The 13,888-nt window shown below is 43.8% G+C and overlaps 1 protein-coding gene across 1 annotated transcript in view; it reads right to left on the bottom strand.

Moving 5' to 3' along the window:
• Nucleotides 1-13,888, bottom strand: part of kiaa0586 (KIAA0586 ortholog) — a 115,705-nt gene that overhangs the window by 26,730 nt on the left and 75,087 nt on the right. Inside the window, exons 28-30 of the mRNA XM_082974267.1 lie at nucleotides 13,407-13,575; nucleotides 11,202-11,347; nucleotides 8,140-8,233 (exon numbers count right to left, since the gene is read on the bottom strand). Coding sequence (XP_082830393.1) covers nucleotides 8,140-8,233; nucleotides 11,202-11,347; nucleotides 13,407-13,575 — 409 coding nt within the window. The remainder of the gene's footprint in view (nucleotides 1-8,139; nucleotides 8,234-11,201; nucleotides 11,348-13,406; nucleotides 13,576-13,888) is intronic.

Below are 13,888 nucleotides of genomic sequence, written 5' to 3'. Positions count from 1 at the left end.
GGCGCCGATGACGTGGATGTCGATTAAAGCAGCTTCCCGTACCTCTCTGATTCAGAGGGGTTGGGTTAAATGCGGAAGACACATTTCAGTTGAATGCATTCAGTTGTACAACTGACTAGGTATCCCCCTTTCTTTTCCCTCTTTCTCCCACTCTCTTTTGTTCGCTCTCTCTCTCTTTTGTTCGCTCTCTCTCTCTCTTTTGTTCTCTCTCTCTCTCTCTTTTGTTCGCTCTCTCTCTCTTTTGTTCGCTCTCTCTCTCTCTTTTGTTCTCTCTCTCTCTCTCTTTTGTTCTCTCTCTCTCTCTTTTGTTCTCTCTCTCTCTCTCTCTTTTGTTCTCTCTCTCTCTCTCTTTTGTTCTCTCTCTCTCTTTCTTTTGTTCTCCCTCTCTCTCTTTCTTTTGTTCTCCCTCTCTGGAGTTTGACTCATGTGGACCAAGTTAAGGACTCCTGCATTTGTTACAGAGACTTTCAGAGCTGACATGATTTCTTAATTAAGTTCTCGTGAGCGCTGTGATCTGCAGTGGTGATTTATGTAACCCTGAGCCTGGCTGCTAGATAGAAGAACAACCAGGAACAACCTTCTCCATTGTGCAGATGCTTGGATGCAACCCAAATGGCACCCTATTCCCTATATAGTGCACTACGTTTGATATAGCACTTCAAGGGCAACACTAAAATGCAGGGGTTTACACAGAAGGAGCTCCATGTTTTCCATACTCAGTAGCAGAGGAGGCTGCTGAGGGGAGGACGCCTCATAATAATGGCTGGAACGGAGCGAATAGAATGGCATCAAAGACCAGGAAACCATGTGATGGATACCGTTCCACTCTTTCTGCTCCAGCCATTCCCACGAGCCTGTCCTCCCCAATTAAGTTGCCACCAACCTCCTGTGCGCAGTAGTGCCCGGACTGTTGGCAGACTACGTCAGAGAACCTGGCTTGTCTTTTGTTGGTTTAGCAGCGGATTTGATCATTGTTACTCCACTTCCTGCTAACCAATACAACAACACAGTGAAATCCCCCTTAAGACCAGAGTAGCAATGTCCATCTTGTCTGGCCTCAATTCTAAAGAGGAGCTAGTCCGGCCAGCCAACGCTGCTGATAAACACGTTTGTGCTAACACTGTCAATGACAAAGCGTCAGAGTGTTTGGCTGAAAATGCAGGACTCAACACGAGCGTGGACGATAAACATGCTCCCATCGTGCTTTAGAATTGTTTCCCCCCCATTCTTGCCAGCTTGTTGTAAGCGTGTTGCCCTTTTCCACATAACTCAGTATCTAGGGAGGTTGACTGAATGAAACTGGGTTAGAATTGGGTTGAAGCTAGGTTAAACACATTTAAGTACACCGAGTCTGTTGTGTTTGTTGAAACGACAAAAGGTTATTAAATCTTGGCTATTGGCCAGGGGAGAGAGAGTTGTTTAAAATAAGGGACCTAACTTGTGTATCTTTTACTTCAAAGTAGGAGGGCAGACATCCACTCTGCTACAGGGTAAATAATCATTCCTCCCTGGGAGAACCATGAATAGCCATAAACCTATACACTGTTTGTCTAAGGCAGTGTCCTAAATGGCTCCCTACTATTCCCTATAGAGTGAACTACTTTTGACCAGAGCCCAATGGGCCATGGATGAAAGTAGTGCACTATGTAGGGAATCGAGTGCCATTTTGGACACAACCACTGTGTCTAAATATGTACTGTTTGTTTGCTTTAGCGAAGACTGCTGCCTGGCTGAGTGGAAAAAACCCAGCAGCCAGACTAATCTCTCAGCAAGAAAAAAACACTAATAACCAAACAGTCAGGGAGATCAGTGGGAAGAGTTAGTTCAATTTACTCAAAGTCACGAGTAAACATTGATGAACTGTAACAAGGCATAGTCAGATAAACAACGGTAAATCACTATAGGAAAAACCGGGTGGCGCCTCAAAGGGCTTAGGCCTAAAATCCTACAAACATCACACTGTGCAATGTCTGCAAATACGTCCTCAAATATTCCCATTTCGATAAATGACTTTGTGTCACAAACGGCACTCTATCCCAACAGTGTTGTCAACTCAGTGGTGCTGCTGTGGTAATTCATCCTACAGCAGCTAGTGTTGTGAACTTGGGGGGCTGACGGACTGTTAATTACAGATCCCAGCTCAGAAGCACATCAGCTAAATGAGGATTAACTGGAGAGAGGGAGAGCTCTTTGAAAGTTAAAACTCCTTGAGCGAGTCGGTGTGGTGTGTTTTGATCCTGACGATGAAAACATAACTGAAGCTTGGAAACAGTTTAGCTTCTATATCCGTATGGTGTTCTTCTAGTGGGCCTGTTAGATTTAGACCTCTACACTTCATCTGCTGCCAATGACGCAGGACGGTAGGGAGGGGAAAGTAGACCCCCGCTCCGCCTGTCGCACCTCCCCAAACACACATACTATACAGTAGGTCCACATCACAGAAAACAGACAAGTGTTCAGCCAAGTTGGTCTGGCTTCAGGGCAGGCTGGGGCTGACTAGTACAGGACCACAGCAAAATAGTCATTTATACAGTTGATGTCCAAACGCAGCATAAGAAAACATGAATCCAGAAAAATGTATACAATTTAGTGCCAGGGAGCCCAGCAGAACACCCCCTTTCCAAATAAATAGTACAGTCCAGTACTTCCTGGTGCTAATAAAGGTATCGTTTGCAGTACGGATCATTGTGTGTCAAAATGAAGCTAAAAACAATATACCATTTCTTGAAGCTTGCATTCAGTAGTAGCTTTGCCATACATAACAACAACAACTGTGGATGTATCCTTTAAGACAACTGCAAGCCATGGTTATATAAAGTCTCATTCACTATGATCTTGTTACACTCCAGTGCCTGGAGTGAACACTAAACTGAGGCAGGGAGACAGACAGACAGTGCATCCACTCTGACCATATATCCTATATAGTTTCTTACTGCTTTCCGACCTGTAAATAGAACCTGCGTCCTAAATGGGACACTACATCCCCCATAGGGCTGTGGACAAAAGTAGTATCGTATATAGGGAATAGGGGGCCATTTGGGACTCAAGCCACAGTTAAAGCAATGAGAGACACCGGACAGACAACCTTCACTGTGTCACATCCAGTCTAAATGATTAGGCTACAGTCCGCATTGAATCAGACCATTGGCCCATCTATAGCATGGAGGGAGGCAGGACAGGAGGCGACAGCTTACTGGTCTTGGGGCTTCTGTAAGAGAAGTCAGGCCTCGGTCACTCAGTACTCTAGCTCCAGCGCACACAACCAGGTCCTAGACTACGTCCCAAGTGGCACCTCATTCCCTATCTAGTGCACTACTTCTGACCAGAGCCCCATTATTTAGTGCACCCATAGGGTTCTGGTCAAAAGTCGTGCACTATATAGGGAATAGAGTGCCATTTGGGACATAGTCCTAGTGTAGTGCCTTGACAATACCTTTAAATGCAGTTCCTCATTGAACCTAGTAATGAACGGCTAGTAAAATGTATTTTTTATGTGAATGGCTTTTTTATTTGACCACCCAAATCAAAGCCCCCTGCTGCTGGCTGAGTTCCGTTTCCCCAAGTAAAGCTAGAGCACAACATATAGACTAAGACACAATAACTGAGTGGTAACATAATCATGTTAGCTGCAAAGGCGTCAGTTGAGATTTCCCTTTCAATTCAGGCTTGTGTTTTCTTCCCTAACAACAAGTAGCTACAACGACTAGACAACTGGGGGGAGAAGAAAGGGTTGAAGGCGCTGAGGCGATAAACAAAAACGAAACGAGAAACATTAACATGCAGGTGGAAGCTTTGCTCATTCCCCCGTCCCTCGTCTCACTGGTCCATCAAATTACTGCTGAAACAAAATCTCTACAGCGACGCAGTGAGAGACAAAGCACACTGACATTCAACACAGCTACAAAAATATCCAAACACAGAAGGAATTACTTTAACAGACTCAGCCGAGGCCTTCTGCTGGCCATCACAAAATACCCGACATGGACGGTAGCTAGTTATCATCACAGACTCACAGGCTTAAAGGACAGGCAGGGAACGTGTTTGATTTGAGAGAAAAGCAGATAAGGAAAACTAATCCAACTGATAAACCGGATAAAGTTTGATACAATTTCAGATACATAATGAACCATTAGATATGAGGGCACAGGATCAAGCCGAGAGATTCTTACAGCTTCATATGATAGTTTGAATCCCAAATGGCACCCATTCTCTATATAGTGCACTGGGGCCCATAGGGCTCTGGTCAAAAAGTAGTACACTGTGTAGGGTGCCATTTGGGACACATAGAGTGAAGAAAGCAGGCAGAGACAGCCATTAGCCAGCACAATAAAGGCTCCCAGTAAGCAGTTTGGACTGGCTTCCACTGGTCAACATGGTGACATGTATGTTCTCTCGCATTAACAAACACATGGAAGGCAAATGTTTTTACAGCAACAGTAACCCCCCAGTGCCTAGTAGAATACCAGGAAGCTAAAGCTCTGTATGCATTTCTACATTTACAGTTTTGTCATTTAGCAGACATTCTTATCCAGAGCGACTTACATGCGTCCCAAATGGCACCCAATTCTCGACATAGTGCACTACTTTTGACCACACGGGAGCCATTTAAAAAGGCCCAGTGCAGTCGAAAACGCGATTTTCCTGTGTTTTATTCCGTTTTTCCACACTATGAAGTTGGAATAATACTGTAGAATTGTGAAAATTATGATATTGCTCTTTTAGTGTAAGAGCTGTTTGAAAAGGCCGTCTGAAATTTCAGCCTGTTTTGGTGAGATGGAGTTTTGGCCTGCCTTGTGACGTCAACAGGAGGCAAATTAGTTAATAGACCAATAAAAAAGAGAGTTCCAAACCTCTCTGCCAATAACAGCTAGTTTTCAGTTTTTCCCTCCCCTCAGACCACTCCCAGACAGTCCTAGCTAAATTCTTGCTTGAGAAATTGCTATTTGTTTGCTTCTTTTTGACTGTTTTAATGAAAACAATCACTGTAAGCTACTTAATTGTTACCCAGAAATGATTTGATATCGAGATAAAAACAGCTGCATTGGACCTTTAAGACAAAGCCCATGAGGCTCCTCTTCCTTCAGCAGTGTTAGTACTACATTCTCCATCATCCTTCACTGTTCCTCTGTATTAGATTGGATTAGTCTACCTAATCTCAACGCAGTGACATTGCTTCACTCCCAGAGTCTCTCTCCCACTGATATACAATAACCTTAACAGTACCCATGCTCCAATGGTGTGTCCCAAATGGTACCTTATATGTCGTGCACCACTTTTGACCAGAGAGACTTATTCCACTATTTCACTGCCTTTCGGGAAAGTATTCAGACCCATTGACATTATCCACATTTTGTTACGTTACAAACTTATTCTAAAAATGATTAAATAAAACAATTTCCTCAGCAATCTACACACAATACCCCATAATGACAAAGTGAAAAACAGTTTTTTAGAAATGTTTGCAAATGTATTAATACAAAAAAAAAAAAGAATTACCTTATTTACATAATTCTTCAGACCCTTTGCTATGACACTCGAAATTGAGCTCAGGTGCATCCTGTTTCCATTGATCATCCTTGATGTTTCCACAACTTGATTGGAGTCCACCTGTGGTGAATTCAATTGATTGGACATGATTTGGAAAGGCACACGCCTGTCTATATAAGGTCCCACAGTTGACAGTGCATGTCAGAGCAAAAACCAAGCCATGAGGTCGAAGGAATTGTCCGTTGAGCTCCAAGACAGGATTGTGTCGAGGCACAGATCTGGGGAAGGGTACCAAAACATTTCTGCAGCATTGAAGGTCCCCAAGAACACAGTGGCCTCCATCCTTCTTCAATGGAAGAAGTTTGGAACCACCAAGACTAGTCAGGATCGAGGCAAAGATGAACGGAGCAAAATACTGAGAGATCCTTGTTGAAAACCTGCTCCAGAGCGTTCAGGACCTCAGACTGGGGCGAAGGTTCACCTTCCAACAGGACCATGACCCTAAGCACACAGCCAAGTCAACGCAGGAGTGGCTTCGGGACAAGTCTCTGAATGTCATTGAGTGGCTCAGCCAGAGCCCAGACTTGAACCCGATCGAACATCTCTGGAGAGACCTGAAAATAGCTGTGCAGCAATGCTCCCCATGGGAGAAACTCCCCAAATACAGGTGTACCAAGCTTGTAGCGTCATACCCCGAGTGACGCAGCGGTCTAAGGCACTGCATCTGAGTGCTACAGGCATCACTACAGACACCCTGGTTCGAATCCAGGCCGTGATTGGGAGTCCCATAGGGCGGCGCACCATTGGCCCAGTGTCGTCCGGGTTTGGCTGGTGTAGGCCGTCATTGTAAATAAGAATTTGTTCTTAACTGACTTGCCAAGTTCAATAAAAGGTTCAATAAAAATAAAAAAGACTCGAGGCTGTAATCACTGCCAAAGGTGCCTCAACAAAGTCCTGAGTAAAGGGTCTGAATACTTTTGTAAATGTGATATTCAAGTTGTTTATTTTTAATACATTTGTCAACATTTCGACAAACCAGTTTTTGCTTTTTCATTATGGGGTATTGTGTGTAGATTGCTGAGGAAAACAACAATTTAATCAATTTTAGAATAAGGCTGTAACCTAACAAAATGTGGACAAAGTCAAGGGGTCTGAATACTTTTACGAAGGCACTTTATAGGGCATGGTTCCCCACCTGGCTGCCTCTGGGACGAATTTTGCCCGCGAGTGGTTTTATTTGGACATAAGACTGTGAAAACACCAGGAAATCAACTCCTTGGTGATGAGAATTTTGGAAATCTGTTCCCAAGTATTCCCACGCTAATAGAGAGACGTGATTGTATACGGTTTGAAAATATTATGTTTTGGTCAAATATTTTATATCTGTTTGGGATTCTTGGGGTCAAATTGCAGTTTACAAATTATGTTCCGGCCCCTCGACCATCCACCCAAGAATAAAATCGGCCGCGGCTGAATCTAGTTGATGATCACCGATTGATTTATTTCACCTTTAATTAACCAGGTAGGCTATTTGAGAACAAGTTCTCATTTACAACTGCAACCTGGCCAAGATAAAGCAAAGCAGTTCGACACATACAACAACACAGAGTTACACATGGAATAAACAAACATACAGACAATATAGAGTGTGCAAATAAGGTAAGATAAGGGAGGTAAAACCAATAGAATAGGCCATAGTGGCGAGGTAATTACAACATAGCAATTAAACATTGGAGTGATAGATGTGCAGAAGATGAATGTGCAAGTAGAGATACTGGGGTGCAAAGGAGCAAAATAAATAAATAAATACAGGATGGGGATGGGGTAGTTGGATGGGCTATTTATAGATGGGCTATGTACAGGTGCAGTGATCTGTGAGCTGCTCTGACAGCTGGTGCTTCAAGTTAGTGAGGAAGATATAAGTCTCCAGCTTCAATGATTTTTTTGCAGTTCGTTCCAGTCATCGGCAGCAGAGAACTGGAAGGAAAGGAGGCCAAAGGAGGAATATTGGGAATAGGGTGCCATTTGAGATGCAGCCTATTTATTCAGTCACTCCATGTCTATCCTCCCTTCCTCCATGCTGAGTGACTCTAATGCCATCTCCATGTACAATATTGAGTTTTAAAGCACTGACTTGAGCAGTTCCTAGCCCCCTGTGGTCTAGATGTAGCTAGGGAGGACAGGACACAACAGTGAAGTCAGGCAAAAATGATTTCACCCTCTCTGGGAGAACAACTGCAGTGACCTGACTTGGAGACAAAGGAAAAGAAAAGGAGAGGGAAGGGGAGGGGAAAAGGAGAGGGGAGGAGAAAAGGAGAGGGGAGGAAGTTGAAGTGCAGACCGCACAGATACACTACTGCCATCTGGTGGTCAGAGGAGAACAAAGGGACACCCGATGGTCGACCCACGTCGTTGTAAGTTGGCTTCTCAAACACATCGTTTGTGTCTAAGATGTACCCATTTTTTCCGTAAGATGTACCCTTTTTTTCCATAAGATGTAGCCATTTTTTACAAAGCTTTCAGATGGATTTGTAACGTGCCACACCGTCCCCTTTACAAGAATCAATTAGAATGTTTTTACATTGTAGCATTGGTGAGACCAATTGAATGAATAAAAATAAAATCAATAAAACTGGACTTGAACGACCATACCTGGTTTCTCTGACGTCTCTCCATTAGTCTTTTGAAACTGCCTGACCAGGATGGGAGCAGGTCTGGGAGCTGGAGGACAAGACAACTCAGTTGCCTAAACATAGAGGAGAGGTAACACAATAAATACGAGGCTGGTTCAGAGCCTGGTACCACTCTAGGTTTCTTCTTAGGTTCCAGCCTTTCTAGGGAGTTTTTCCTAGCCACCGTGCATTGCTTGCTCTTTGGGGTTTCCGACTGGGTTTCTTTGTAAGCACTTTGTGACACCTACAATATGTACATGTACAGATGAAGTCGGAAGTTCATATACACTTAGGTTGGAGTCATTAAAACTCGTTTTTCAACCACTCCACAAATTTCTTGTTAAAAAACGATAGTTTTGGCATGTCGGTTAGGACATCTACTTTGTGCATGACACAAGTAATTCTTCCAACAATTGTTTACAGACAGATTATTTCACTTATTATTCACTGTATCACAATTCCAGTGGGTCAGAACATTACATACACTAAGTTGACTGTGCCTTTAAACAGCTTGGAAAATCCCAAAAAATGATGTCATGGCTTTAGAAGCTTCTAATAGACTAATTGACATCATTTTAGTCAATTGGAGGTGTACCTGTCGATGTATTTCAAGGCCCCGTGTGGCTCAGTTGGTAGAGCATGGTGTTTGCAATGCCAGGGTTGTGGGTTCGATTCCCACAGGGGACCAGTACGGGAAAAAAATAAAATATGTATGAAATGTATGCATTCACTACTGTAAGTCGCTCTGGATAAGAGCGTCTGCTAAATGACTTAAATGTAAACTCAGTGCCTCTTTGCTTGACATCATGGGAAAATCAAAAGAAATGAGCAAAAACCTCAGGAAAACAATTGTAGACCTCCACAAGTCTGGTTCATCCTTGGGAGCAATTTCCAAACGCCTGAAGGTACCATGTTCATCTGCACAAACAATAGTACGCAAGTATAAACACCATGGGACCACGCAGTCGTCATACCACTCAGGAAGGAGACACGTTCTGTCTCCTAGAGATGAATGTACTTTGGTGCAAAAAGTGCAAATCAATCCCAGAACAACAGCAAAGGACCTTGTGAAGATGCTGGAGGAAATAGGTACAAAAGTATCTATATCCACATTTATACGAGTCCTATATTGACATAACTCAGTAAGGAAGAAGCCACTGCTCCAAAACCGCAAAAAAAGCCAGACTACGGTTTGCAACTGCACATGGGGACAAAGATTGTACTTTTTGGAGAAATGTCCTCTGGTCTGATGAAACAAAAATAGAACTGTTTGGTCATAACGACCATCGTTATGTTTGGAGGAAAAAGGGGGAGGCTTGCAAGCCGAAGAACACCATCCCAACCATGAAGCACGGGGGTGGCAGCATCATGTTGTGGGGGTGCTTTGCTGCAGGAGGGACTGGTGCACTTCACAAAATAGATGGCATCATGAGGAAGGGAAACTTTGTGGATATATTGAAGCAACATCTCAAGACATCAGTCAGGAAGTTAAAGCTTGGTCGCAAATGTGTCTTCCAAATGGACAATGACACCAAGCATACTTCCAAAGTTGTGGCAAAATGGCTTAAGGACATCAAAGTCAAGGTATTGGAGTGGCCATCACAAAGCCCTGACCTCAATCCCATAGAAAATCTGTGGGCAGAACTGAAAAAGCGTGTGCGAGCAAGGAGGCCTACAAACCTGACTCAGTTACACCAGCTTTGTCAGAAGAAATGGGCCTAAATTCACCCAACTTATTGTGGGAAGCTTGTGGAAGTCTACCTGAAACATTTGATCCAAGTTAAACAATTTAAAGGCAATGCTACCAAATACTAATTGAGTGTATGTAAACTTCTGACCCACTGGGAATGTGATGAAAGAAATAAAAGCTGAAATAAATAATTCTCTCAACTATTATTCTGACATTTCACATTCTTAAAATAAAGTGGTGATCCTAACTGACCTAAGACAGGGAATTTTTAGTTAGATTAAATGCCAGTAATTGTGAAAAACTGAGTTTAAATGTATGTGGCTAAGGTGTATGTAAACTTCCAACTTCAACTGTAGGTAGGGTAGACATTGTATTCAAAGGAGATCAGGCGAAAACAGAAAGCAGAGGAGGAAGCCAACACATTGTTTTGATGTCTCCATTTAAGAAGAGTAATCCCCAAACACACGCATGGGCTGCATCCAGATCTGGTATCCCGACTGATGAGCGTGTTTCATGTGTCAACACTCAACAATAGAGTCCACTTCGCTTAACTGATTCAGAAAATAGAGGAACAAAAGGAGGATACTATATTGATATGTATCGTCCTTTTGTATGTTTATTATATATATTTTGTAAACTCTGTGTCACTGGGAAGAGCAAGTAAGCAAGCATTTCACTGTAAAGTCTACACCTGTTGCATTTGGCGCATGTGGAGGCAGGACACAGGGCTAAAAAATAAAACTGGTTGTTGTTTGTCACTGTCAACACTCAACACCAGACAATACTGTATGGAGGCTGCTGGAGCCAGCCAATGATTCAACCATGAGGACATCTGCACCAGTTTTATAGAAGATAAAGGCTCGTCCCCAATGGCACCCCATTGCATACATAGGGAATAGTAAATCCTCCTGATCCTTCTCATGGGATGCAGCCACAGCACATGGCTGTACTCTCTGTCTTGTCCTATAAGCCGAGTTGATATGGAAGAAGATGATCTGTTCTAAGAGATTAGGTTGCAATGCATCTTGGGTGAAAGAAGCACATTGGCTAATCCTTCTTACAGCTGTTGAAAGAGACTCTTCTCTTGTGCAAGTGTCCTCAAATCAACTATATCTTTAACAGAAACACAACTCGGTGGAACCTTATCCTCATCTACCTAGCTGCCAAGAATAACACAGCGTGAAAGACAGAGAGCCAGGTCTCTCTCTGTGTGTGTGTGTGTGTGTGTGTGTGTGTGTGTGTGTGTGTGTGTGTGTGTGTGTGTGTGTGTGTGTGTGTGTGTGTGTGTGTGTGTGTGTGTGTGCGTCAGAGCAGAGCAGATGCTGTGTACAGTATAAATGTGTAATGCTTGCCTGTGGTGCACAGTGGGAGATGGAGTCCTCCATCGGCGGAGGTGACATTGAGGTGTCAGGTTGATTTGGCATCTCTGGCTCCACATCCAGGACTCTGATGTCAACTGGCCACTGAGTGTCCTGGAAGCTCGTTGCATCTGTAACATCTGTAGAAACACACTTTCATTCTTCCGTATCCAAGCCTAGCTAACATTTCCCCACTAATAGAGATATACAGTATCATGTAGAACTTCATGAACTATTGCATCAATGACTGGTGTCCATGCAGCCTAGCCTCGAAAGGAGATGGAGCCCTGTCACTTCAAACGCTTTCACAAGTCCAAACACAAGGCGTTGCAGTCTGAAACAGATGACACAAAGCCACAAAAACAATGGTTTCTCTAGCCAAAACATGGGGTTTGAGATGCTTTTCAGGATAAGCCACAACAGAGGGTTTGTCAAACTGTTTTACAGGCTCTGTGTCAGCTCAGTGATATTGTAATTGAGTCGCCAGTCTGTTGGTGTCAAGAGCTGCCCTAGGGGTTAAGAGCGTTAGGCCAGAAACTGAAAGGTCGCTGGTTTGAATCCCCGGGCCGACAAGATGAAAAATCTGTCTATGTGCCCTTGAGCAAGGAACTTAACCCTAATTGCTCCTGTAAGTCGCTCTTGATAAGAGTGTCTGCTAAATTATTAAAAAGTAGTGTGCATCCCAAATTGCACCCTATAGTGTCCTATGGGCCCTGTTCAAAAGTAGTACCAAACAGCTCCAGTTTGAGTGGAAAACTAAATGGCTTTGAGTTCTTCCTCTGTCATTAATACAGTCCCTGTCTTTTCTGCTTGGATTGCAGGGCTCCCCCCCTTCTCTCTGGTCTGGTCTCCAAGCAACATCGGGGCTCTTTTTTTTACCGCGGGTCGAGTTGATTTTGAGTTGGGTAAATATTGGTTTTGGCCAACACAGGAAGAGGATAGGAATCTGCTATGAGGTTCTTCTGTCTGAGTGGATGCAGAACTTAGACACAGAGTCTTACAGAGCCATGTGAACACAGAGGAGCATTCACAACATCAGACCGACAACCGTAACAGAATCGCATCTTGCTTTTCCACCACTAAGTACATATTACAGTATTCATTTCACGCTTTTTCATCCAGCTCTAAACTGGATATTTGTATACACTGAAACACCAGTATGCAGGGTGTGAAACACTGATTAGTGCTAGGTTTTTACGAGAAGAGGCCTAGTTAAGAGTGGACGTTATGGTTAACATACCAGGAATGGGAAACCGAGGACATCTCTAGTTCCCCTGCCATACATGGTTATGATCACCACTATATATATATATATATATATATATATATTTTTTTTTTTTACCTTTATTTAACTAGGCAAGTCAGTTAAGAACAAATTCTTATTTACAATGACGGCCTACCAGGGAACAGTGGGTTAACTGCCTTGTTCAGGGGCAGAACAACAGATTTTTACCTTGTCAGCTCAGGGATTCGATCCAGCAACCTTTCGGTTACTGGCCCAACACTCTAACCACTAGGCTACCTGCCGCCCCTCCTCCTCCTATATCATGTGAATCATCATCTTTTTAAGAACCCTTATCCCACTTCCTTTTGTCTTTATTTGTCATTTCTAGTTCTGGGATCTAGTAGTATTTGAAAGAGTATTTGGGTCCTAGAATAGTGCTGTATAAATTCAGTGAATTACATGATTACATATTATATCTGGAAGGCAGACGACGTAAAGACACACACAGCCCCCCTACGAGGCAGCAGCAGTGGTTTTCCGCTGGCCTGGCCTCTCTGTGCTCCCAGCAGCCCCTGATGGAGAATCCAGGCTGTCTGATTTCCCCTATGACTCAGGATAAATCTCTCAGCACTGTGGCTCTGCTCTGTGGTGTCAACACCTCTATTCCCCCCTCTCCTCTCTTTGTCCTTCCCTGTTCCCTTCCCCTGTGTCCGTGAACACCATATCAACCCTTATGCTGTCTTGTATTTCTAGTACCCCTCTCCTCTCCTCCTCCTCACACACATATCAACTCGTTTTAATGCGATAGAGAAGTCCGGTCGTAGGCCTGTCGTTTGTGGGTTCTGGGCCAGAGTTTTAAAAGGCAACATATTTTGCCATTTGAATCCAACAAATATACACAACAAACTCCTTTAGGCAGGGGGGAACAGAGGTAGAATGGAAAGAGAAACATTGGCGTGGGGTTCCAGTTCTACCTGCTGACTGCAGGGTGAGCTGTCCTGGGGAGGAGACGTGTCCCTGTCTGGGGTTGGGCTCTGTCCCAGTCCTGGTCACTGTCCTGTGTCCAGTCACTAGCCTCTCCCCTGCAGGATGCAGCCTGGGTCTCTGGCCTTCGCTGACCTCTCCCTCCTCCTCCCAGGACTCCTGGGGATTGGGGGGGGGGGACACAGCAGTCACAGCTCACTGACCTTTTGCAAAACATTTGGCTATGGTCTGCCATTCTGAACATGACCCTGCACTGCAAGGGCTTAATGCCTTGGCTGTTTGCTTGCGAATCACAATAATTTTTTTTATTCCACGTCAGCATAAACCCAGTATTTATGTACACTGTGCCAAAGCTTTTGCCTATATTGCATTTCATTGGATTTCCCTTGCATAAATGCTATGCACAAACACGATAAGGTCACCTTCCATTTTGGCATGCATTGACAAATGGGGTAAACCTGCCACCTAGAGG

Source organism: Salmo salar, chromosome 01, assembly GCF_965601325.2.
Source record: "Salmo salar chromosome 01, fSalSal1, whole genome shotgun sequence".
In the NCBI taxonomy this organism is placed as follows: Eukaryota; Metazoa; Chordata; class Actinopteri; order Salmoniformes; family Salmonidae; genus Salmo; species Salmo salar.
The sequence above is the reverse complement of the archived record's forward strand: the minus strand, read 5'-3'. Positions and strand labels throughout refer to the sequence as shown.